The sequence below is a fragment of the Panulirus ornatus genome, chromosome 36, assembly GCF_036320965.1.
Source record: "Panulirus ornatus isolate Po-2019 chromosome 36, ASM3632096v1, whole genome shotgun sequence".
NCBI lineage: Eukaryota > Metazoa > Arthropoda > Malacostraca > Decapoda > Palinuridae > Panulirus > Panulirus ornatus.
In genome coordinates, this window is record NC_092259.1 from 19,185,003 (window position 1) to 19,210,086 (window position 25,084).

General features: G+C 40.3%; 2 protein-coding genes across 2 annotated transcripts in view; both read left to right on the forward strand.

The window, feature by feature from the left end:
• Nucleotides 1-25,084, forward strand: part of LOC139760438 (juvenile hormone esterase-like) — a gene marked incomplete at its 3' end in the record, with an annotated part of 88,590 nt that overhangs the window by 35,403 nt on the left and 28,103 nt on the right. Inside the window, exon 4 of the mRNA XM_071683675.1 lies at nt 18,757-18,904. Within this exon, the coding sequence (XP_071539776.1) occupies nt 18,757-18,904 (148 nt within the window). The remainder of the gene's footprint in view (nt 1-18,756; nt 18,905-25,084) is intronic.
• On the forward strand, nt 2,934-3,933 carry LOC139760428 (kelch-like protein 36; the record flags this gene model as incomplete). The annotated part of the gene is made up of 1 exon (XM_071683666.1): nt 2,934-3,933. A coding segment is annotated over one exon (978 nt), but the record flags the coding sequence as incomplete, so codon positions are not given.

Here is a 25,084-nt window from a genome sequence, read left to right on the forward strand (position 1 = left end):
CCCTTAAGTTAGCAAAGAAATCATTTCATAGAGTTGAACCCAAACCTCCCATTGACACCAAGAATCTTTTAGTTCTCCCTTTGAACAATAATTTCACTTTGCTTCCCATGTTGCTTAAATCCTTTAATGAAAATGTTGCCTTAAGCAACAATAATACTATAAAGAATATCTTAATCAGGAATTCACCAGAAAATTCTCTTGGTTGCATCTATAAAGTTCCTTGTGGAAACTGTGATAAATTTTATGTTGGTCAGACTGGTAAGGATCTTTCTGTTAGACTTAAGCAACATAAATATAGTATAAGAACGGGAAAAGAATCAAATGCCTTGTTTAATCATTGTATTGACTGGAGTAACGCCATCTCAGTTGTTAACTCTAACTCTATTACCAAGAGAAATATCATTGAATCTTCTATTGTTAAATACACAAAGAATTATAATCCTAATATTAGTGATGGTTTGTACAAATTAGATAACTCTATTGTTGATAAGATTTGTAAAGTGATAAGTTTATGAACGCTCGTTGTATGTTTTGGACAATCACATGTTTACCAAATGGGGAAGGAATGGGATGTATTTAGGGAATCAGTGATGGATTGCGCAAAAGATGCTTGTGGCATGAGAAGAGTGGGAGGTGGGTTGATTAGAAAGGGTAGTGAGTGGTGGGATGAAGAAGTAAGAGTATTAGTGAAAGAGAAGAGAGAGGCACTTGGACGATTTTTGCAGGGAAAAAATGAAATTCAGTGGGAGACGTATAAAAGAAAGAGACAGGAGGTCAAGAGAAAGGTGCAAGAGGTGAAAAAAAGGGCAAATGAGAGTTGGGGTGAGAGAGTATCATTAAATTTTAGGGAGAATAAAAAGATGTTCTGGAAGGAGGTAAATAAAGTGCGTAAGACAAGGGAGCAAATGGGAACTTCAGTGAAGGGCGCAAATGGGGAGGTGATAACAAGTAGTGGTGATGTGAGAAGGAGATGGAGTGAGTATTTTGAAGGTTTGTTGAATGTGTTTGATGATAGAGTGGCAGATATAGGGTGTTTTGGCCGAGGTGGTGTGCAAAGTGCGAGGGTTAGGGAAAATGATTTGGTAAACAGAGAAGAGGTAGTAAAAGCTTTGCGGAAGATGAAAGCCGGCAAGGCAGCAGGTTTGGATGGTATTGCAGTGGAATTTATTAAAAAAGGGGGTGACTGTATTGTTGACTGGTTGGTAAGGTTATTTAATGTATGTATGACTCATGGTGAGGTGCCTGAGGATTGGCGGAATGCGTGCATAGTGCCATTGTACAAAGGCAAAGGGGATAAGAGTGAGTGCTCAAATTACAGAGGTATAAGTTTGTTGAGTATTCCTGGCAAATTATATGGGAGGGTATTGATTGAGAGGGTGAAGGCATGTACAGAGCATTAGATTGGGGAAGAGCAGTGTCGGTTTCAGAAGTGGTAGAGGATGTGTGGATCAGGTGTTTGCTTTGAAGAATGTATGTGAGAAATACTTAGAAAAGCAAATGGATTTGTATGTAGCATTTATGGATCTGGAGAAGGCATATGATAGAGTTGATAGAGATGCTCTGTGGAAGGTATTAAGAATATGTGGTGTGGGAGGCAAGTTGTTAGAAGCATTGAAAAGTTTTTATCGAGGATGTAAGGCATGTGTACGTGTAGGAAGAGAGGAAAGTGATTGGTTCTCAATGAATGTAGGTTTGCGGCAGGGGTGTGTGATGTCTCCATGGTTGTTTAATTTGTTTATGGATGGGGTTGTTAGGGAGGTGAATGCAAGAGTTTTGGAAAGAGGGGCAAGTATGAAGTCTGTTGGGGATGAGAGAGCTTGGGAAGTGAGTCAGTTGTTGTTCGCTGATGATACAGCGCTGGTGGCTGATTCATGTGAGAAACTGCAGAAGCTGGTGACTGAGTTTGGTAAAGTGTGTGAAAGAAGAAAGTTAAGAGTAAATGTGAATAAGAGCAAGGTTATTAGGTACAGTAGGGTTGAGGGTCAAGTCAATTGGGAGGTGAGTTTGAATGGAGAAAAACTGGAGGAAGTGAAGTGTTTTAGATATCTGGGAGTGGATCTGGCAGCGGATGGAAACATGGAAGCGGAAGTGGATCATAGGGTGGGGGAGGGGGCGAAAATTCTGGGAGCCTTGAAGAATGTTTTGAAGTCGAGAACATTATCTCGGAAAGCAAAAATGGTTATGTTTGAAGGAATAGTGGTTCCAACAATGTTGTATGGTTGCGAGGCGTGGACTATGGATAGAGTTGTGCGCAGGAGGATGGATGTGCTGGAAATGAGATGTTTGAGGACAATGTGTGGTGTGAGGTGGTTTGATCGAGTAAGTAACGTAAGGGTAAGAGAGATGTGTGGAAATAAAAAGAGCGTGGTTGAGAGAGCAGAAGAGGGTGTTTTGAAATGGTTTGGTCACATGGAGAGAATGAGTGAGGAAAGATTGACCAAGAGGATATATGTGTCGGAGGTGGAGGGAACGAGGAGAAGAGGGAGACCAAATTGGAGGTGGAAAGATGGAGTGAAAAAGATTTTGTGTGATCGGGGCCTGAACATGCAGGAGGGTGAAAGGAGGGCAAGGAATAGAGTGAATTGGAGCGATGTGGTATACCGGGGTTGACGTGCTGTCAGTGGATTGAATCAAGGCATGTGAAGCGTCTGGGGTAAACCATGGAAAGCTGTGTAGGTATGTATATTTGCGTGTGTGGACGTATGTATATACATGTGTATGGGGGTGGGTTGGGCCATTTCTTTCGCCTGTTTCCTTGCGCTACCTCGCAAACGCGGGAGACAGCGACAAAGCAAAAAAAAAAAAAAAAATCTCTTGTGTCTCCCCTGATATATATATATATATATATATATATATATATATATATATATATATATATATATATATATATATATATATATATATATATATATATATATATATATATATATAAACTAGCTGTGGTGAAAGTAGGTGGGTTTAGTATTGCTGGTATCACAAATGAGATTACCTACTTTTTACCATCAGTTGGCCGCTGGCGTCACTTGACCACCATCCCTCATGTGGAGCAATGTAATTATGGTACTGCAGTATTAAACAACCAACTGTATGTCATTGGTGGTTGCTTCAATCAGTCGTTACAGGAAAATATCCACCCTTTTGGTTTTAGATATAACCCTCAACAGAACAAGTGGAGTACAATGGCCCCTATGCAGCGTGAGAGATGCAGGTTTTCTTTGAGTGTTCTGGATGGCCATTTATATGCTGTAGGTGGAGCTACTGAAGCCAGTGAGGATGGTATTGCTGAAGACGAGACTTTGTGTGAAGCATATAACCCTGCAGCAGATACCTGGACACCAATTGCTGGGCTGCCAGGTGCACGAGCACAACATGCAGCTGCTGCCTTAGATGGTCTACTATATGTCAGTGGTGGGTTAGAAGGGGATCAAGTTCTAGACTCTTGCCATGCTTACAATCCAAGCACAGGCACTTGGGAACCCCGTGCACCACTTCTGACACCACGGGCAGACCATTACTGTGTCACTTATGCCAACTGCTTGTATATCTGTGGTGGATGGTATGAAGATGAGGCCACCAACACAAGAGTTTTAGTTGACACCATCGACTGCTACAACCCCATTACTGATTGTTGGACTGTGGTGAGTCGAGTTCCCACTCCTAGGTATCATGCGGGCATTGTTGTTATAAGTTCTCGACTCTATGTTATTGGTGGATTTCATTCAGATGCTACTTTTGATCGTGCCACAGGTGTAATAGAGTGTTATGACTTAGAAAAAGGTCTGTGGAGTGTTGAGAATGCTTATCCCCAAGATATATGGGAACATGTTTGTGTTCCTCTGTATATCCCACGTTGCCGAGATGACATGGATGTTTTAGCAATCACTAAGTTATTAATTTTACATCAGTATTGATAGGATTGTAGCAGTGTCTTTTTATTACTACATTTTATAAAAAAAAAAATATATATATATATATATATATATATATATATATATATATATATATATATATATATATATATATATATATATATATATCCCTGGGGATAGGGGAGAAAGAATACTTCCCACGTATTCCCTGCGTGTCGTAGAAGGCGACTAAAAGGGGAGGGAGCGGGGGGCTGGAAATCCTCCCCTCTCACTTTTTTTTTTTAATTTTCCAAAAGAGGGAACAGAGAAGGGGCCCAGGTGAGGGCCCAGTCCTCTGTTCTCAACGCTACCTCGCTAATGCGGGAAATGGCGAATAGTATGAAAGAAAGAAAGAAAGATATATATATATATATATATATATATATCTTCATACTTGCCCCTCTTTCCAGGACTCTTGCATTTACCTCCCTTACAACCCCATCCATAAACAAATTAAACAACCATGGAGACATCACACACCCCTGCCGCAAACCTACATTCACTGAGAACCAATCACTTTCCTCTCTTCCTACACGTACACATGCCTTACATCCTCGATAAAAACTTTTCACTGCTTCTAACAACTTGCCTCCAACACCATATATTCTTAATACCTTCCACAGAGCATCTCTATCAACTCTATCATATGCCTTCTCCAGATCCATAAATGCTACATACAAATCCATTTGCTTTTCTAAGTATTTCTCACATACATTCTTCAAAGCAAACACCTGATCCACACATCCTCTACCACTTCTGAAACCGCACTGCTCTTCCCCAATCTGATGCTCTGTATATGCCTTCACCCTCTCAATCAATACCCTCCCATATAATTTACCAGGAATACTCAACAAACTTATACCTCTGTAATTTGAGCACTCACTCTTATCCCCTTTGCCTTTGTACAATGGCACTATGCACGCATTCCGCCAATCCTCAGGCACCTCACCATGAGTCATACATACATTAAATAACCTTACCAACCAGTCAACAATACAGTCTGAAGTCTGTTGGGGATGAGAGAGCTTGGGAAGTGAGTCAGTTGTTGTTCGCTGATGATACAGCGCTGGTGGCTGATTCATGTGAGAAACTGCAGAAGCTGGTGACTGAGTTTGGTAAAGTGTGTGGAAGAAGAAAGTTGAGAGTAAATGTGAATAAGAGCAAGGTTATTAGGTACAGTAGGGGTGAGGGTCAAGTCAATTGGGAGGTGAGTTTGAATGGAGAAAAACTGGAGGAAGTGAAGTGTTTTAGATATCTGGGAGTGGATCTGTCAGCGGATGGAACCATGGAAGCGGAAGTGGATCATAGGGTGGGGGAGGGGGCGAAAATTTTGGGAGCCTTGAAAAATGTGTGGAAGTCGAGAACATTATCTCGGAAAGCAAGAATGGGTATGTTTGAGGGAATAGTGGTTCCAACAATGTTGTATGGTTGCGAGGCGTGGGCTATGGATAGAGATGTGCGCAGGAGGATGGATGTGCTGGAAATGAGATGTTTGAGGACAATGTGTGGTGTGAGGTGGTTTGATCGAGTAAGTAACGTAAGGGTAAGAGAGTTGTGTGGAAATAAAAAAGAGCGTGGTTGAGAGAGCAGAAGAGGGTGTTTTGAAATGGTTTGGGCACATGGAGAGAATGAGTGAGGAGAGATTGACCAAGAGGATATATGTGTCGGAGGTGGAGGGAACGAGGAGAAGAGGGAGACCAAATTGGAGGTGGAAAGATGGAGTGAAAAAGATTTTGTGTGATCGGGGCCTGAACATGCAGGAGGGTGAAAGGAGGGCAAGGAATAGAGTGAATTGGAGTCATGTGGTATACAGGGGTTGACGTGCTGTCAGTGGATTGAATCAAGGCATGTGAAGCGTCTGGGGTAAACCATGGAAAGCTGTGTAGGTATGTATATTTGCGTGTGTGGACGTGTGTATGTACATGTGTATGGGGGGGGGGTTGGGCCATTTCTTTCGTCTGTTTCCTTGCGCTACCTCGCAAACGCGGGAGACAGCGACAAAGTATAAAAAAAAAAAAAAAAAATATATATATATATATATATATATATATATATATATATATATATATATATATATATATATAAATATATATATATATATATATATATATATATATATATATATATTGGAAAGCATCACAATTTTCCGCGTGATCACGATATTCCTATGAGTCCCCGGGGATAATGAAACACGAAAAGTTCCCAAGAGCACTTTCGTGTAATAATCACATCATCAGGGGAGACACAAGAGAGGAATATAGCGGTCAGTTGATATACATCGAGGAGACGAAGCTAGGACGCCATTTGGTAAACATGTGATTGTCCATGTTTATATATATCTATATATATCTGTATACATATATATATATACATATATATATATATATATATATATATATATATATATATATATATATATATATATATATATATATATATATATATATATATATATATATATATATATATATATATATATATACATATATATATATATATATATATATGTGTGTGTGTATATAGATATATATAAATATATATATATATATATATATATATATATATATATATATATATATATATATATATATATATATATATATATATATATATATATATATATATATATATATATATGTATATATATATATATATATATATATATATATATATATATATATATATATATATATATATATATATATATTTTTTTTTATTATACTTTGTCGCTGTCTCCCGCGTTTGCGAGGTAGCGCAAGGAAACAGACGAAAGAAATGGCCCAACCCCCCCCCCATACACATGTATATACATACGTCCACACACGCAAATATACATACCTACACAGCTTTCCATGGTTTACCCCAGACGCTTCACATGCCTTGCTTCAATCCACTGACAGCACGTCAACCCCGGTATACCACATCGCTCCAATTCACTCTATTCCTTGCCCTCCTTTCACCCTCCTGCATGTTCAGGCCCCGATCATACAAAATCTTTTTCACTCCATCTTTCCACCTCCAATTTGGTCTCCCTCTTCTCCTTGTTCCCTCCACCTCCGACACATATATCCTCTTGGTCAATCTTTCCTCACTCATCCTCTCCATGTGCCCAAACCACTTCAAAACACCCTCTTCTGCTCTCTCAACCACGCTCTTTATATTTCCACACATCTCTCTTACACTTACGTTACTCACTCGATCAAACCACCTCACACCGCACATTGTCCTCAAACATCTCATTTCCAGCACATCCATCCTCCTGCGCACAACTCTATCCATAGCCCACGCCTCGCAACCATACAACATTGTTGGAACCACTATTCCTTCAAACATACACATTTTTGCTTTCCGAGATAATGTTCTCGACTTCCACACATTCTTCAAGGCCCCCAGGATTTTCGCCCCCTCCCCCACCCTATGATCCACTTCCGCTTCCATGGTTCCATCCGCTGCCAGATCCACTCCCAGATATCTAAAACACTTCACTTCCTCCAGTTTTTCTCCATTCAAACTCACCTCCCAATTGACTTGACCCTCAACCCTACTGTACCTAATAACCTTGCTCTTATTCACATTTACTCTTAACTTTCTTCTTCCACACACTTTTCCAAACTCAGTCACCAGCTTCTGCAGTTTCTCACATGAAACAGCCACCAGCGCTGTATCATCAGCGAACAACAACTGACTCACTTCCCAAGCTCTCTCATCCCCAACAGACTTCATACTTGCCCCTCTTTCCAAAACTCTTGCATTTACCTCCCTAACAACCCCATCCATAAACAAATTAAACAACCATGGAGACATCACACACCCCTGCCGCAAACCCACATTCACTGAGAACCAATCACTTTCCTCTCTTCCTACACGTACACATGCCTTACATCCTCGATAAAAACTTTTCACTGCTTCTAACAACTTTCCTCCCACACCATATATTCTTAATACCTTCCACAAAGCATCTCTATCAACTCTATCATATGCCTTCTCCAGTTCCATAAATGCTACATACAAATCCATTTGCTTTTCTAAGTATTTCTCACATACATTCTTCAAAGCAAACACCTGATCCACACATTCTCTACCACTTCTGAAACCACACTGCTCTTCCCCAATCTGATGCTCTGTACATGCCTTCACCCTCTCAATCAATACCCTCCCATATAATTTACCAGGAATACTCAACAAACTTATACCTCTGTAATTTGAGCACTCACTCTTATCCCCTTTGCCTTTGTACAATGGCACTATGCACGCATTCCGCCAATCCTCAGGCACCTCACCATGAGTCATACATACATTAAATAACCTTACCAACCAGTCAACAATACAGTCACCCCCTTTTTTAATAAATTCCACTGCAATACCATCCAAACCTGCTGCCTTGCCGGCTTTCATCTTCCGCAAAGCTTTCACTACCTCTTCTCTGTTTACCAAATCATTTTCCCTAACCCTCTCACTTTGCACACCACCTCGACCAAAACACCCTATATCCGCCACTCTATCATCAAACACATTCAACAAACCTTCAAAATACTCACTCCATCTCCTTCTCACATCACCACTACTTGTTATCACCTCCCCATTTGCGCCCTTCACTGAAGTTCCCATTTGCTCCCTTGTCTTACTCACTTTATTTACCTCCTTCCAGAAAATCTTTTTATTCTCCCTAAAATTTAATGATACTCTCTCACCCCAACTCTCATTTGCCCTTTTTTTCACCTCTTGCACCTTTCTTTTGACCTCCTGTCTCTTTCTTTTATACATCTCCCACTCAATTGCATTTTTTCCCTGCAAAAATCGTCCAAATGCCTCTCTCTTCTCTTTCACTAATACTCTTACTTCTTCATCCCACCACTCACTACCCTTTCTAATCAACCCACCTCCCACTCTTCTCATGCCACAAGCATCTTTTGCGCAATCCATCACTGATTCCCTAAATACATCCCATTCCTCCCCCACTCCCCTTACTTCCATTGTTCTCACCTTTTTCCATTCTGTACTCAGTCTCTCCTGGTACTTCCTCACACAGGTCTCCTTCTCAAGCTCACTTACTCTCACCACCCTCTTCACCCCAACATTCACTCTTCTTTTCTGAAAACCCATACAAATCTTCACCTTAGCCTCCACAAGGTAATGATTAGACATCCCTCCAGTTGCACCTCTCAGCACATTAACATCCAAAAGTCTCTCTTTCGCACGCCTGTCAATTAACACGTAATCCAATAACGCTCTCTAGCCATCTCTCCTACTTACATAAGTATACTTATGTATATCTCGCTTTTTAAACCAGGTATTCCCAATCATCAGTCCTTTTTCAGCACATAAATCTACAAGCTCTTCACCATTTCCATTTACAACACTGAACACCCCATGTATACCAATTATTCCCTCAACTGCCACATTACTCACCTTTGCATTCAAATCACCCATCACTATGACCCGGTCTCGAGCATCAAAACCACTAACACACTCATTTAGCTGCTCCCAAAACACTTGCCTCTCTTGATCTTTCTTCTCATGCCCAGGTGCATATGCACCAATAATCACCCACCTCTCTCCATCAACTTTCAGTTTTACCCATATTAATCGAGAATTTACTTTCTTACACTGTATCACATACTCCCACAACTCCTGTTTCAGGAGTATTGCTACTCCTTCCCTTGCTCTTGTCCTCTCACTAACCCCTGACTTTACTCCCCAGACATTCCCAAACCACTCTTCCCCTTTACCCTTGAGCTTCGTTTCACTCAGAGCCAAAACATCCAGGTTCCTTTCGTCAAACATACTACCTATCTCTCCTTTTTTCACATCTTGGTTACATCCACACACATTTAGGCACCCCACTCTGAGCCTTCGAGGAGGATGAGCACTCCCCGCGTGACTCCTTCTTCTGTTTCCTATTTTAGAAAGTTAATACAAGGAGGGGAGGATTTCTGGCCCCCCGCTCCCGTCCCCTCTAGTCGCTTTCTACGACACGCGAGGAATACGTGGGAAGTATTCTTTCACCCCTATCCCCAGGGATAATATACATATATATACATACACACACACACACACACACACACACACACACACACACGCACACATACACACACACACACACACATATATATACATATGAGAAATGTAAGAAACAATTTAGAAAACTGAAACTTCTAGCTTGAAATGAATGAAAAAAAAGAATGTCACATAATGGTTCAACCTCTGGCTATGGAAAAAAGGAAATGTATAATTTATTTACACAAACGTCAATAGCAGTTCTCATCAATTTAACCACTGTATCAATAAGCTTCAATGTCTAAGCTACATTTTTCTCCAATTTCACTATTTTCCTTCACATTTTCAATTGTGTCTGAAGGTTCTACTTCAAGAGTGATTGTTTTTCCAGTAAGGGTCTTCACATCTTGGTTACATCCACACACATTTAGGCACCCCACTCTGAGCCTTCGAGGAGGATGCTTTACTTATATATATATATATATATATATATATATATATATATATATATATATATATATATATATATATATATATATATATATATATATATATATATATATATATATATATATATATGTTTATATATATATATATATATATATATATATATATATATATATATATATATATATATATATATATATAAACATATATATATATATATATATATATATATATATATATATATATATATATATATATATATATATATATATATATATATATATGTGTGTGTGTTTATATAAATTTATTTATATTTATTTATTATACTTTGTCGCTGTCTCCCGCGTTTGCGAGGTAGCGCAAGGAAACAGACTAAAGAAATGGCCCAACCCCCCCCCCCCATACACATGTATATACATACGTCCACACACGCAAATATACATACCTACACAGCTTTCCATGGTTTACCCCAGACGCTTCACATGCCTTGATTCAATCCACTGACAGCACGTCAACCCCGGTATACCACATCGCTCCAATTCACTCTATTCCTTGCCCTCCTTTCACCCTCCTGCATGTTCAGGCCCCGATCACACAAAATCTTTTTCACTCCATCTTTCCACCTCCAATTTGGTCTCCCTCTTCTCCTCGTTCCCTCCACCTCCGACACATATCCTCTTGGTCAATCTTTCCTCACTCATTCTCTCCATGTGCCCAAACCACTTCAAAACACCCTCTTCTGCTCTCTCAACTACGCTCTTTTTATTTCCACACATCTCTCTTACCCTTACGTTACTCACTCGATCAAACCACCTCACACCACACATTGTCCTCAAACATCTCATTTCCAGCACATCCATCCTCCTGCGCACAACTCTATCCATAGCCCACGCCTCGCAACCATACAACATTGTTGGAACCACTATTCCTTCAAACATACCCATTTTTGCTTTCCGAGATAATGTTCTCGACTTCCACACATTCTTCAAGGCCCCCAGAATTTTCGCCCCCTCCCCCACCCTATGATCCACTTCCGCTTCCATGGTTCCATCCGCTGCCAGATCCACTCCGAGATATCTAAAACACTTCACTTCCTCCAGTTTTTCTCCATTCAAACTCACCTCCCAATTGACTTGACCCTCAACCCTACTGTACCTAATAACCTTGCTCTTATTCACATTTACTCTTAACTTTCTTCTTCCACACACTTTACCAAACTCAGTCACCAGCTTCTGCAGTTTCTGCAGTTTATATATATATATATATATATATATATATATATATATATATATATATATATATATATATATATATATATATATATTTATATATATATATATATATATATATATATATATATTTATATATATATATATATATTTATATATATATATATATATATATATATATATATATATATATATATATATACATAGTTTCTTTTTTTTTTTTTGCCGCTGTCTCCCGCGTTTGCGAGGTAGCGCAAGGAAACAGACGAAAGAAATGGCCCAACTCACCCCCATACACATGTATATACATACACGTCCACACACGCAAATATACATACCTACACAGCTTTTCATGGTTTACCCCAGACGCTTCACATGCCCTGATTTAATCCACTGACAGCACGTCAACCCCGGTATACCACATCGCTCCAATTCACTCTATTCCTTGCCCTCCTTTCACCCTCCTGCATGTTCAGGCCCCGATCACTCAAAATCTTTTTCACTCCATCTTTCCACCTCCAATTTGGTCTCCCACTTCTCCTCGTTCCCTCCACCTCCGACACATATATCCTCTTGTTCAATCTTTCCTCACTCATTCTCTCCATGTGCCCAAACCATTTCAAAACACCCTCTTCTGCTCTCTCAACCACGCTCTTTTTATTTTCACACATCTCTCTTACCCTTACGTTACTTACTCGATCAAACCACCTCACACCACACATTGTCCTCACACATCTCATTTCCAGCACATCCACCCTCCTGTGCACAACTCTATCCATAGCCCACGCCTCGCAACCATACAACATTGTTGGAACCACTATTCCTTCAAACATACCCATTTTTGCTTTCCGAGATAATGTTCTCGACTTCCACACATTCTTCAAGGCTCTCAGGATTTTCGCCCCCTCCCCCACCCTATGATCCACTTCCGCTTCCATGGTTCCATCCGCTGCCAGATCCACTCCCAGATATCTAAAACACTTAACTTCCTCCAGTTTTTCTCCATTCAAACTTACCTCCTAATTCACTTGACCCTCGACCCTACTGTACCTAATAACCTTGCTCTTATTCACATTTACTCTTGACTTTCTTCTTTCACACACTTTACCAAACTCATTCACCAGCTTCTGCAGTTTCTCACATGAATCAGCCACCAGCGCTGTATCATCAGCGAACAACAACTGACTCACTTCCCAAGCTCTCTCATCCACAACAGACTGCATACTTGCCCCTCTTTCCAAAACTCTTGCATTCACCTCTCTAACAACCCCATTATTAAAAACAAATTAAACAACCATGGAGACATCACACACCCCTGCCGCAAACCTACATTCACTGAGAACCAATCACTTTCCTCTCTTCCTACACGTACACATGCCTTACATCCTCGATAAAAACTTTTCAATGCTTCTAACAACTTTCCTCCCACATCATATATTCTTAATACCTTCCACAGAGCATCTCTATCAACTCTATCATATGCCTTCTCCAGATCCATAAATGCTACATACAAATCCATTTGCTTTTCTAAGTATTTCTCACATACATTCTTCAAAGCAAACACCTGATTCACATATCCTCTACCACTTCTGAAATCACACTGCTCTTCCCCAATCTGATGCTCTGTACATGCCTTCACCCTCTCAATCAATACCCTCCCATATAATTTACCAGGAATACTCAACAAACTTATACCTCTGTAATTTGAGCACTCACTCTTATCCCCTTTGCCTTTGTACAATGGCACTATGCACGCATTCCGCCAATCCTCAGGCACCTCACCGTGAGTCATACATACATTAAATAACCTTACCAACCAGTCAACTATACAGTCACCCCCTTTTTTAATGAATTCCACTGCAATACCATCCAAACCTGCTGCATTGCCGGCTTTCATCTTCCACAAAGCTTTTACTACCTCTTCTCTGTTTACCAAATCATTTTCCCTAACCCTCGCACTTTGCACACCACCTCGACCAAAACACCTTATATCTGCCACTCTATCATCAAACACATTCAACAAACCTTCAAAATACTTACTCAATCTCCTTCTCACATCACCACTACTTGTTATCACCTCCCCATTTGCGCCCTTCACTGAAGTTCCCATTTGCTCCCTTGTCTTACGCACTTTATTTACCTCCTTCCAGAACATCTTTTTATTCTCCCTAAAATTTAATGATACTCTCTCACCCCAACTCTCATTTGCCCTCTTTTTCACCTCTTGCACCTTTCTTTTGACCTCCTTTCTCTTTCTTTTATACATCTCCCACTCAATTGCATTTTTTCCCTGCAAAATCGTCCAAATGCCTCTCTCTTCTCTTTCACTAATAATCTTAATTCTTCATCCCACCACTCACTACCCTTTCTAATCAACCCACCTCCCACTCTTCTCATGCCACAAGCATCTTTTGCGCAATGCATCACTGATTCCCTAAATACATCCCATTCCTCCCCCACTCCCCTTACTTCCATTGTTCTCACCTTTTTCCATTCCCCAACATATATATATATATATATATATATATATATAAATATATATATATATATATATATATATATATATATATATATATATATATATATATATATATATATATATATATATATATATATATATATATATATATATATATATATATATATATATATACATATGTATATATATATATATATATATATATATATATATATATATATATATATATATATATATATATATATATTTGTACAATAGCACTATGCAAGCATTCCTCCAATTCTAAGGCACCTCACCATACATACATTAAATAACCTTACCAACCAGTCAACAATACAGTCACACACTTTTTAAATAAATTCCACTGCAATACCATCCAAACCCGCTGCCTTACCGACTTTCATCTTCCGCAAAGCTTTTACTACCTCTTCTCTGTTTACCAAATCATTCTCCCTAACACTCTCACTTTGCACATCTTCTCGACCAAAACACCCTATATCTGCCACTCTGTCATCAAACATATTGAACAAACCTTCAAAATACTCACTCCATTTCCTTGTCACATCATCACTACTTGTTATCACCTCCCCATTAGCCCCCTTCACTGAAGTTCCCATTTGTTCCCTTGTCTTACGCACTTTATTTACCTCCTTCCAAAACACCTTTTCATTCTCCTTAAAATTTGATGATACTCTCTCACCCCAACTCTCATTTGCCCTCTTTTTCTCCTCCTGCACATTTCTCTTGACCTCCTGTCTCTTTCTTTTATACATCTCCCAGTCATTTGCACTATTTCCCTGCAAAAATCGTCCAAATGCCTCTCTCTTCTCTTTCACCAATAATCTTATTTCTTCATTCCACAATCCACCACCCTCTCTAATCTGCCCACTTCCCACACTTCTTATGCCACAAGTATATTTTGCGCAATCCATCACTGCTTCCCTAAATACATCCCGTTCCTCCCCCACTGCCCTTACCTCCTTTGTTCTCACCTTTTTCCATTCTGTACTCAGTCTCTCCTGGTACTTCCTCACACAAATATCCTTCCTAAGATCACTTACTCTCACCACTCTCTTCACCCCAACATTCTCTCTTCTTTTCTGAAAACCCATAGAAATCTTCACCCTTGCCTCTACATGATAATGATCAGACATCCCTCCAGTTGCACCTCTCAGCACATTAACATTCAAAACTCTCTCATTCGCGCGCCTATCAATCAACACATAATCAAATACCGCTCTCTGGCCATCTCTCCTTCTTACATACGTATATTTCTGTATTTCTCTCTTTTTAAACAAGGTATTCCCAATCACTAGTCTTTTTTCAGCACATAAATCTACAAGATCTTCACCATTTCCATGTACAACACTGAACACCCCATATACATCAATTATTCCCTCAACTGCCACATTACTCACCTTTGCTTTCAAATCACCCATCACTATAACTTGTTTTCGTGCATCAAAACTACTAACACACTCACTCAGCTGCTCCGAAAACACTTGCCTCTCATGATCTTTCTTCTCATGCCCAGGTGCTAAGGCACCAATGATCACCCATCTCTCTCCATCCACTTTCAGTTTTACCCATATCAGTCTAGAATTTACTTTATTACACTCTATAACATACTCCCACCACTCCTGTTTCAGGATTAGTGCTACTCCTTCCCTTGCTCTTGTCCTCTCACCAACCCCTGACTTTACTCCCAAAACATTCCCAAACCACTCTTCCCCTTTACCCTTGAGCAGTCAGTTAATATACAACAAAGAAATGTAGCGAGCACGCCATTTGGTAAACATATGATTGTCTAAGACAGACAACGATCGTTTCATGAACTGATTATGTGGACAAGAAGGTGAATTGTTTACAAATTTTTTCAACAATATAGTTATCCAATTTGTTTAGATAATTTGTACAGATAATAGATTATAATTCTTTGTGTATTTAATAATTGAAGATCGAGGGACATTTTTCGAGATACTGGAGTTAGTTAATAACTGAGATGGCATTACTCCAGTCAATACAATGATCATAGTTTTTAACTTGATTAAACAGGTCATTTGATTCTTGTCCTGTTCTTATACTATATTCATGTTGCCTAAGTCTAACAAAAAGAGCCTTACCAGTCTGCTCAACATAAAACTTATCAGAATTTCTACATGGCACTTTATAGATGCACCCAGGAGAATTTTCTGGTGAGTTCCTCACTAAGATATTCTTTATAGGATCATTGTTGCTGAAGGCAACATTTACATTAAAGGATTTAAGCAACATGGGAAGTAAAGTAAAATTGTTATTAAAAGGGAGAACTAAAAGATTCTTCGTGTCATAAGATATTCTTTATAGGATCATTGTTGCTGAAGGCAACATTTACATTAAAGGATTTAAGCAACATGGGAAGTAAAGTAAAATTGTTATTAAAAGGGAGAACTAAAAGATTCTTCGTGTCATTGGGAGGTTTGGGCTCAACTCTCTAAAATGATTTCTTTGGTAACTTAAATGATTTATCAATGAAAGATCTAGGGTACTTTAACTTAGATCTAATCGAATATATCTTCTCAAACTCATCATCAATATACTCTGGACTGCAAATACGTAATACCCTAAGGAACATAGATTGAAATGATGATAATTGAACTCTGTCATGTTGAGATGAGTAATAATGGATATATGAGCATACATTGGTATGTTTTCTGTATATATTAAACTTAAACTTGTTTCCTTGCCTACGGATCATGTGATGTAAAAATGGTAACATACCATTATTTTCATTTTCTACAGTAAATTTGATGGAAGGTACTAAATTATCAAGGGGAGAAATGTTTGTATATTTTCATTTGTTGGCCAAACTCAAAGAAATTCATCTACGTACCTAGACCAAATTGCATTAGAAGGTAAGATATCCTTCGGTAATTTTGTTTAAAAAATTTCCATGAACTCATGGGAATATATTCATTTATCTATTTATTCATTATACTTGATCACTGTTTCTCGTATCAGCAAAATAGCGCCAGGGAACAGACGAAGAATGGCCCATCCACTCATATACACATATAAATACTTAAACACCCATGCAGGCACATATACATGCATATGCATATACATATCAACATATACACATATGCATACATATACATATCAACATATGCACATATGCATACATATACATACACATAGAAAGACATATACATATATACATATGTGCATATTCATACTTGCCTGCCTTCATCCATTCTGGCGCTACCACGCGCCACAGGAAACAGCATCGCTACCCCTGTTTTATCGAAGTTCCACCTGGAAAAGACACAAAAAAGGCCACACTCGTTCACACTCAGACTCTAGCTGTCATGTGTAATGCACCGAAACCACAGCTCCCTTTCCACATCCAGGCCCCACAAAACTTTCCATGGTTTGCCCCAGATGCCTCACATGCCCTGGTTCAGTCCAATGACGTTACATCGACCCCTGTATATCATATTATTCCAATTTATTCTATCTGGAGCATGCCTTGTACCCTCCTGCATGTTCAGGCTCCGATCGCTTGAAATCCTTTTCACCCCATCCTTCCATCTTCAATTGGTCTCACCGTTTTCCTTGTTCTCTCTGCTTCTTAGAATTTCATCTTCGTTGTCAACCTCTCCTCCCCAGATGCTTCACATGCCCTGGTTCAATCCACTGACAGCACGTCGACCTCGGTATACCACATCGTTACAATTCACTCTATTCCTTGCACGCCTTTCACCCTCCTGCATTTTCAGGCCCCGATCGCTCAAAATCTTTTTTACTTCATCCTTCCACCTCAAATTTGGTCTCCCACTTCTCCTCGTTCCCTCCACCTCAGACACATGTATTCTCTTAGTCAATCTTTCCTCACTCATTCTCTCCATATGTCCAAACCATTTCAATACACCCTCTCCTGCTCTCTCAACCACACTTTTTTAATTTCCACACATCTCTCTAACCCTTTCACTACTTACAAGCTCAAACCACCTCACACCACATGTTGTCCTCAAACATTTAATTTCCAACACATCCACCCTCCTCCGTACAAACCTATCTATAGCCCACGCCTCACAACCATATAACATTGTTGGAACCACTAATTCTTCAAACATACCCGTTTTTACTCTCCGAGATAATGTTCTCGCCTTCCACATATTCTTCATTGCTCCCAGAACATCCCCACCCTGTGACTCTCTTCCGCTTCCATGGATCCATTCCCGGGTAAGTCCACCCCCAGATATCTAAAACACTTCATTTCCTCCAATTTTTCTCCATGATAGCTATAGACTGGATGTTTTCAACTGAAACCCATTTTCAGTTGTTCTAGAAAGTATCTAAGTAAGGCAGGAAAGGCTGTTAGTTGTAATAAAAGATTTATAATCGTTATTACAGAATAACTTTATTTATGCGGTATTACAGCAATCATACTGTGGTATATGAGAACATATCTGAACAGTGAAATTTCATTATCACACTATACTGATAATGTCTGAAATAGTGTCAATAATTGTGCTACATTGTATACTAATACCATCCTTAGAACACAAGTTTTGAACATGTACTGGTCATCATCACCTCAGGTCATGTATTCCGTTTGATATCTAGATTCAAACTGACTGCAAAATAATCGGTCATTTTGGAATGCTAAACAGTGTTGAACTGGAGCTTGTCTTGATAACATACTGTATTCCAGCCAGGGGAACCCGATGCCCAGCTTCCAGTGATGGTGTTCATTCATGGTGGTGGTTTCATGGCTGGAGGCATTAGTCTCTATTCACCATATGTCCTCCTTAATGAAGATGTCGTGTTAGTCCTCATCCAGTACCGGCTTGGTGTTCTAGGTAAGTGTATCATCATATTTTGTAATGTAAACAATGACAGGTACTTCTCCCGTGCCATCAACCACGTGATGGCAATTTATTGCAAACATTCAAAAGTTACAACTTAAATGGCAAACAACTTGTTGGCAAACAACAATTCATTACTTACAGAAGTTACAGATAAAGTCTTCGTCCACAGCGCAGCATCTGTGGTCCCAACCAATGGACTTGGTTTACTTCCTGAGTGCCGAAGGAGCCTACGATAGAAGGGCCTCTTAGGGCAAGAAGTAAATATACATTTGTATATGTATTTTTTTCATACTCAATCGCTTTTTCCCTCGATAGCGAGGTAGCACCATGAATAAACAAAGAATGGCCGCATCCACTTATATCCATTCTCTAGCTGTCATGAGTAACGCATCGAAACCACAGCTCCCTATCCACATCCAGGCCCCACAGACCTTTCCATGGTTTGCCCCAGATGCCTCACATGCCCTGGTTCAGTCCAATGACGTTACATCGACCCCTGTATATCATATTATTCCAATTTACTCTATCTGGAGCATGCCTTGTACCCTCCTGCATGTTCAGGCTCCGATCGCTTGAAATCCTTTTCACCCCATCCTTCCATCTTCAATTGGTCTCACCGTTTTCCTTGTTCTCTCTGCTTCTTAGAATTTCATCTTCGTTGTCAACCTCTCCTCACTCATCTTTCTATACGTCCAAACCATTTCAGCAGGCCACTTCATCTTTCTCAGTCATACCCTTTCTTTTTACCACACACTCTCATGCCCTTTTATTAATTACCAGATCAAACCACCACACAATACATATTGTCCTCAAACATTTCATTTTCAACACATCCACCCTCCTCCGCATAGCCTTACCTATAACAGGCCCCATGCCTCGCATACATAAATTATTGATGAGACTAATATACCTCCAACAAGCATATGTTTGCTCTCCCAGATAATAATCTCTCCACGTACTCTTCGGCGCTCTCAGGACCTTCGACCCCTTCCCTGTCCTATGACTCACTGCAACTTCCATGCTTTCATTTGTTGCCATATTCACTCCAAGGACTTCACTGGCAACAGCTTCCTCAATAAACTTAGACTTGGACAAGATATCTCAGTGGGGTACACAAAGTCTTGTTAAGTTTAATGTCCCCAAGACCCAGTTTCTACCCATCTCTCCATCGAAAACTCCTCACAACTCTCCATTTTCCTTTGACACTTCTGTAATTTCTACTTCTTGACTCAATGAACATACTTGGTATTATTGTAACATCACATATTCCTTGGAAACCCCGCATTACAGGAGTACCTAAGTCTGCCTCTAAGAAACTGGGTGATCTGTTTAGATATCGAAATTTCTTCTCTAAAAAGTTGCTCCGTTTATACAAGAGATTTATTCGTCCTTGTATGGTGTACTGCTCTCACATCTGGGGTGGCTTATGGCTCAGTATCCTTACCTGACACAGATGAGTCGGAAGTGGTTCGTCTTATAAACTGTCCCAGGCTAACTTGCAAACTTGACCAACTTGCCCTATACCGCAATGTTGGATCACTTTCCCTCTTCCATAGGCATTACTTTGCTATTTGCTCCCGAGAACTGGCTGCTTGTGTGCCTACACCGCTAGCTAGACCACACAATAGTCGGCAAGCTGCTGCGTCACATGATTATTGTCTGGCCATCAGCTACTGAAGGGTGGGTCATTTTGATACCTGCTTCTTTCCCTACACGTGGCAGCTTTAGAACTCTCTACCTTATCATGTCTTTCCCAATAGCTATGACCTGGCACATTACAAAAGACAGATTTTTCACTTTCTCCGGAATTCGTAAATATTTTTCCTTGCCTTTTCTTTTCCGTTTTCTAATTCTTTTCATATTTCGATCAACCGGTTTTGATGTGGACGTTAGTCCTGGACTGGAGCTTTCTGCATAACTGAATAAATCCAATATTTCTCCATTCAAACTCACACCCCATCCAACCTTTCCTCCTACCCTGCTAAACCTAATAACCTTGCTTTCATTCACATCTGATTTCAACTTCCTCTATTCACACACTCTTTCAAGGTCAGTCACCAACTTGTGCAGTTTCCCATATTAGCTAGGTAGTGCCAGGAACAGACGAAGAAAGGCGGCACCGCTCACATCCAATCTTCAGTTGTTATGTGTAATGTGCTAAAACCAGTTCCCTCTCCATACCTGGCTCCAAAGACCTTTCCGTGATTTACCTCAGACGCTTCATATGTCCTAGTCAGTCCATTGACAGCGCGTCGACCCCAGTGTACCACATCGTTCCAATTCACTTTATATCTTGCATGCCTTTCAACCTCCTGCATGTTCAGGCCCTGAACGCTCAAAAAATTTTTCACTCCATCCTTTCATCTCCGATATCTTCTCCCCGTTCTCTTTGTTCCCTCCACTTCTGACACATATATTTTTGTCAATCTTTCCTCACTCATTCTCTCCATGTGACCAAACCATTTCAAAACACCCTCTTCTTCTCTCTCAACCACACTCTTTTTATTTCCACACATCTCTCTTACCCTTACGTTACTTACTCGATCAATCCACCTAACACCACATATTATCCTCAAACATCTCATTTCCATCACGTCCACCCTCCTCCGCACAGCCTTATGCATATATGCATATATATTCCATCTATTCAACATTATTGTGAGTACCATTCCTTCAAAAATGCACATTTTTGCCCTTCCAAAAAATGTTGTCTCTTTCTACATATTCTTCATCGCTCCCAGAACCTTTGCTCCCTCCCCACCCTCCCCCGGGGGAGGGTGGGGGAGGGAGCTTCCATGCTTCCATTCGCTATCATGTCCGCTTCCATATATCTAAAACACTTCACTTCCTCTAATTTTTTGATTTCCATTCAAACTCACGCTCCCAACTAACCTGTCCCTTAACCCAGCTAAATCTAATAACCTTGCTTTGATTCACATTAGGTTGTAGGATTATAACAGCAGCCGCCCAGGGTTACGGTACTGACTGAGGGTCGTTATGTGGTGGCCGGAACCATCTTACTTGCCATGTCAGGATTGCTGGTCTTACTTTCTGTCTCATCAACACGGGACTACCGGGCTAATCCTGCCATCTTACAAGCACAATACTACTGCTCAAACCCTTGCTTGTTTTTTCACATAAATATTCTTGCCAACTTCTGTTCACTCAGACATTTGTAAGTATTATCATGACAGAGTTCGTCAGATCTCTGGTCCCTGGTCCCCCTGCATCATGGGGCGCTAAGAATCTCTGGGTTTCTGCCTGACTCAACTGCCAATGACAGGGAGGACTCTGGCCGTACTAGTACCGGCCCCTCCCACGACCTTTCCCTATCTGTTAGATCTTCCTCATTACCTGTTCATTATACCAACATTCGTGGTCTCTCCAGTAACCCCTCTCCAGTTGAACACCATCAGTCTACTGTCTCTCCTAATATCTTACGTCTCTCTGAGTCACAGTTGTCTAATTATGTTCTCACAAGTCCCTTCTTCATATCTAACTATCACCTCCGCTCATGATTCCGGTACAAAGGTGGTGTTTGTGCTTATTCCAACATCAACACACCTGTTGCATGCCTCAAGGACCTTCACTCTCCAAACTTTTATGTTACGTGGCTCAAGGTCTGTCTCCCTACTACCACACTTTTCGTCTGTTTCGCCTATTGCACTCCTAATTCAACAAATCTTATATTTTCCTTCGACTATCTAAATTTCTGCCATGAGACTGCCATGTTTGACATTTTTTTTTTTAGAAAAGCAAAGGAGAATTGAAGAGTTGAGACAGATGAAGGAAAAGTGGGAAAGAAGGAGATTGGGAGAGGGACAGTTGGTGGGCAGTCCATCTTGCCTTTTTCTAACATTCCTTCACCCCTTGATGCTCCTCTCGCTAATCCTATGCATCTTCCCGTAATATCTTTCGGACTGTCTGAAAAGCGCTTCTTTTTCTGGGCACAAGCAAGGCTTATGGTTCTAATGGCACCCAAACAGTGTATTGAAAGAGTGTGCCTCTGAACTTGCACCTGTGCTTGCTCGTCTGTTCCATTTCTGTTTAAAATGAAAAATTTCCTTCTCCCAGGAAGCATACATAGACACTTCTCTTCCCTAAGAAGGGTGACCGTTCTGACCCCTCTAACTATCGTCCTATTGCTTTGAAATCTTCCATTTCTAAAATCTTTGAATCCCTCTTGAGACATCTTGAATCTCACGGTCTTCTCTCTGATCACCAGTATAGCTTCCGTAAGGCGAGATCCACTGGTGATATTCTCTCCTGTCTTGCTAATTTTTGGTCATCATCCCTGAAAGATTTTAGGGAGTTATGTGTTGCTACCCTTGACATATCTAATGCTTGTGGCAAGGTGTGACATCTGGGTCTCATCTCTAAGCTTCCCTCTATTGGCATCCCTCCCTCACTTTGCTCCTTCATATCTAGCTTCCTCTCTGGCCGATCTGTTTCTATGGTTGTTGATGGATCAGGCTTCCCTCTACTCTACATCAACAGTGGTGTCCCTGAAGGTTCTGTCCTGTCCCCTTCACCTTTTTCTCCTTTTTTTCAACGTTTTCGTCTACTCCATAAATAATCCAATGCACTCATTAGTTGACGACTCAACACTGCATTCATCCACATCCCTCAATTTTGCTACCTCTTATCTCACTCGATCTACATTTTATCTTGACACAGCTTCCTCAATAAACTCAGACTTGGACAGGATATTTCAGCGGGGTGCACAAAATCTTCTTAAGTTTAATGCCTTCAAAACTCAGTTTCTACCCTCCTCTATTGAAAACTCCTCACAATTCACGTCTCTCCTTTGACAGTTCTGTAATTCCACCTCTTGACTCAGTGAACATACTAGGTATTACAGTAACATCCACTCTTTCTTGGAAACCCCACACAACAGGAATAGCTAAGACTGCCTTTAAGAAATTAGGTGTCCTGTTTAGAGGGTCGAAACTTCTTTTGAACAGTTGCTCCATTTATACAAGGGATTGATTCGTCCTTGTATGGTGTACTGCTCTCACATCTGGGGTGGTTTTAGCTCTGCATCCTTCCTTGACACAGTTGAGTAAAATGTGATCTGTCTAATAAAACTGACCATGTTAACGTACAATTTGACCCCCTTGCCCTTCGCCGCAGTGTTGAGTCACTTTCCTTCTTCAGTAGATATTACTCTGGTTTCTGCTCCTGAAACCAGGAAGAACAGCAGATCTCTCAAACAAGCAGGAAGTACAGCTGATCTCTAAGAAATACAGGAAGTACAGCTGATCTCTTAGACATACAGGAAGTACAACTGATCTCTAAGAAATGTGAGAAGTACAACTAAATTCTTAGACATAGAGGAGGTACAGCTGATCTCTAACATATGAAGGAATTACAACTGATCTGTCAGACATGCAGGAAGCACAGCTGATCTCTCAGATATGCAGGAAGTACAGCTGGTCTCTCAGATATGCAGGAAGTACAGCTGGTCTCTCAGATATGCAGGAAGTACAGCTGGTCTCTCAGATATGCAGGAAGTACAGCTGGTCTCTCAAACATACACGAAGTACAGCTGATCTCTTAGATATGCAAGAAGTACAGCTGATCTGTCAGACATGCGGGAAGTGCAGCTGATCTCTCAGACATGTAGGAAATACAGCTGATCTCTAAGATATGCAGAAAGTACAGCTGATCTCTTAGACATGCAAGAAGTACAGCTGATCTCAGATATGCAAGAATTACAGCTGGTCTCTCAGACATATAGGAATTACAGCTGATCTCTTAGATATGCAGGAAGTACAGCTGATCTCAAAGATATGTAGAAAGTACAGCTCATCTCTTAGGCAAGCAGGAACTACAGCTAATTTCTTAGACGCACAGGAAGTACAGCTGATTTCTGAGATTTGCAGGACGTACAGCTGATCTCTCAGACATACGGGAAGTACAGGTGATCTCTTATACATTCAGGAAGTACAGCTAATCTCTGAGACATACAGGAGGTACAGCTGAACTGTTAGACATGCAGGATGTACAACTGATCTCTTACATATGCATGAGTACTGCAGATCTCTTGGATATGAAGGAGGAGCAGCTGATCTCTAAGACATGCACGAAGTACAGCTGATCTCTCACACATACAGGAAGGACATCTGATCTCTCAGACATACAAAAAGTGCAGCTGATCTCTCAGACATA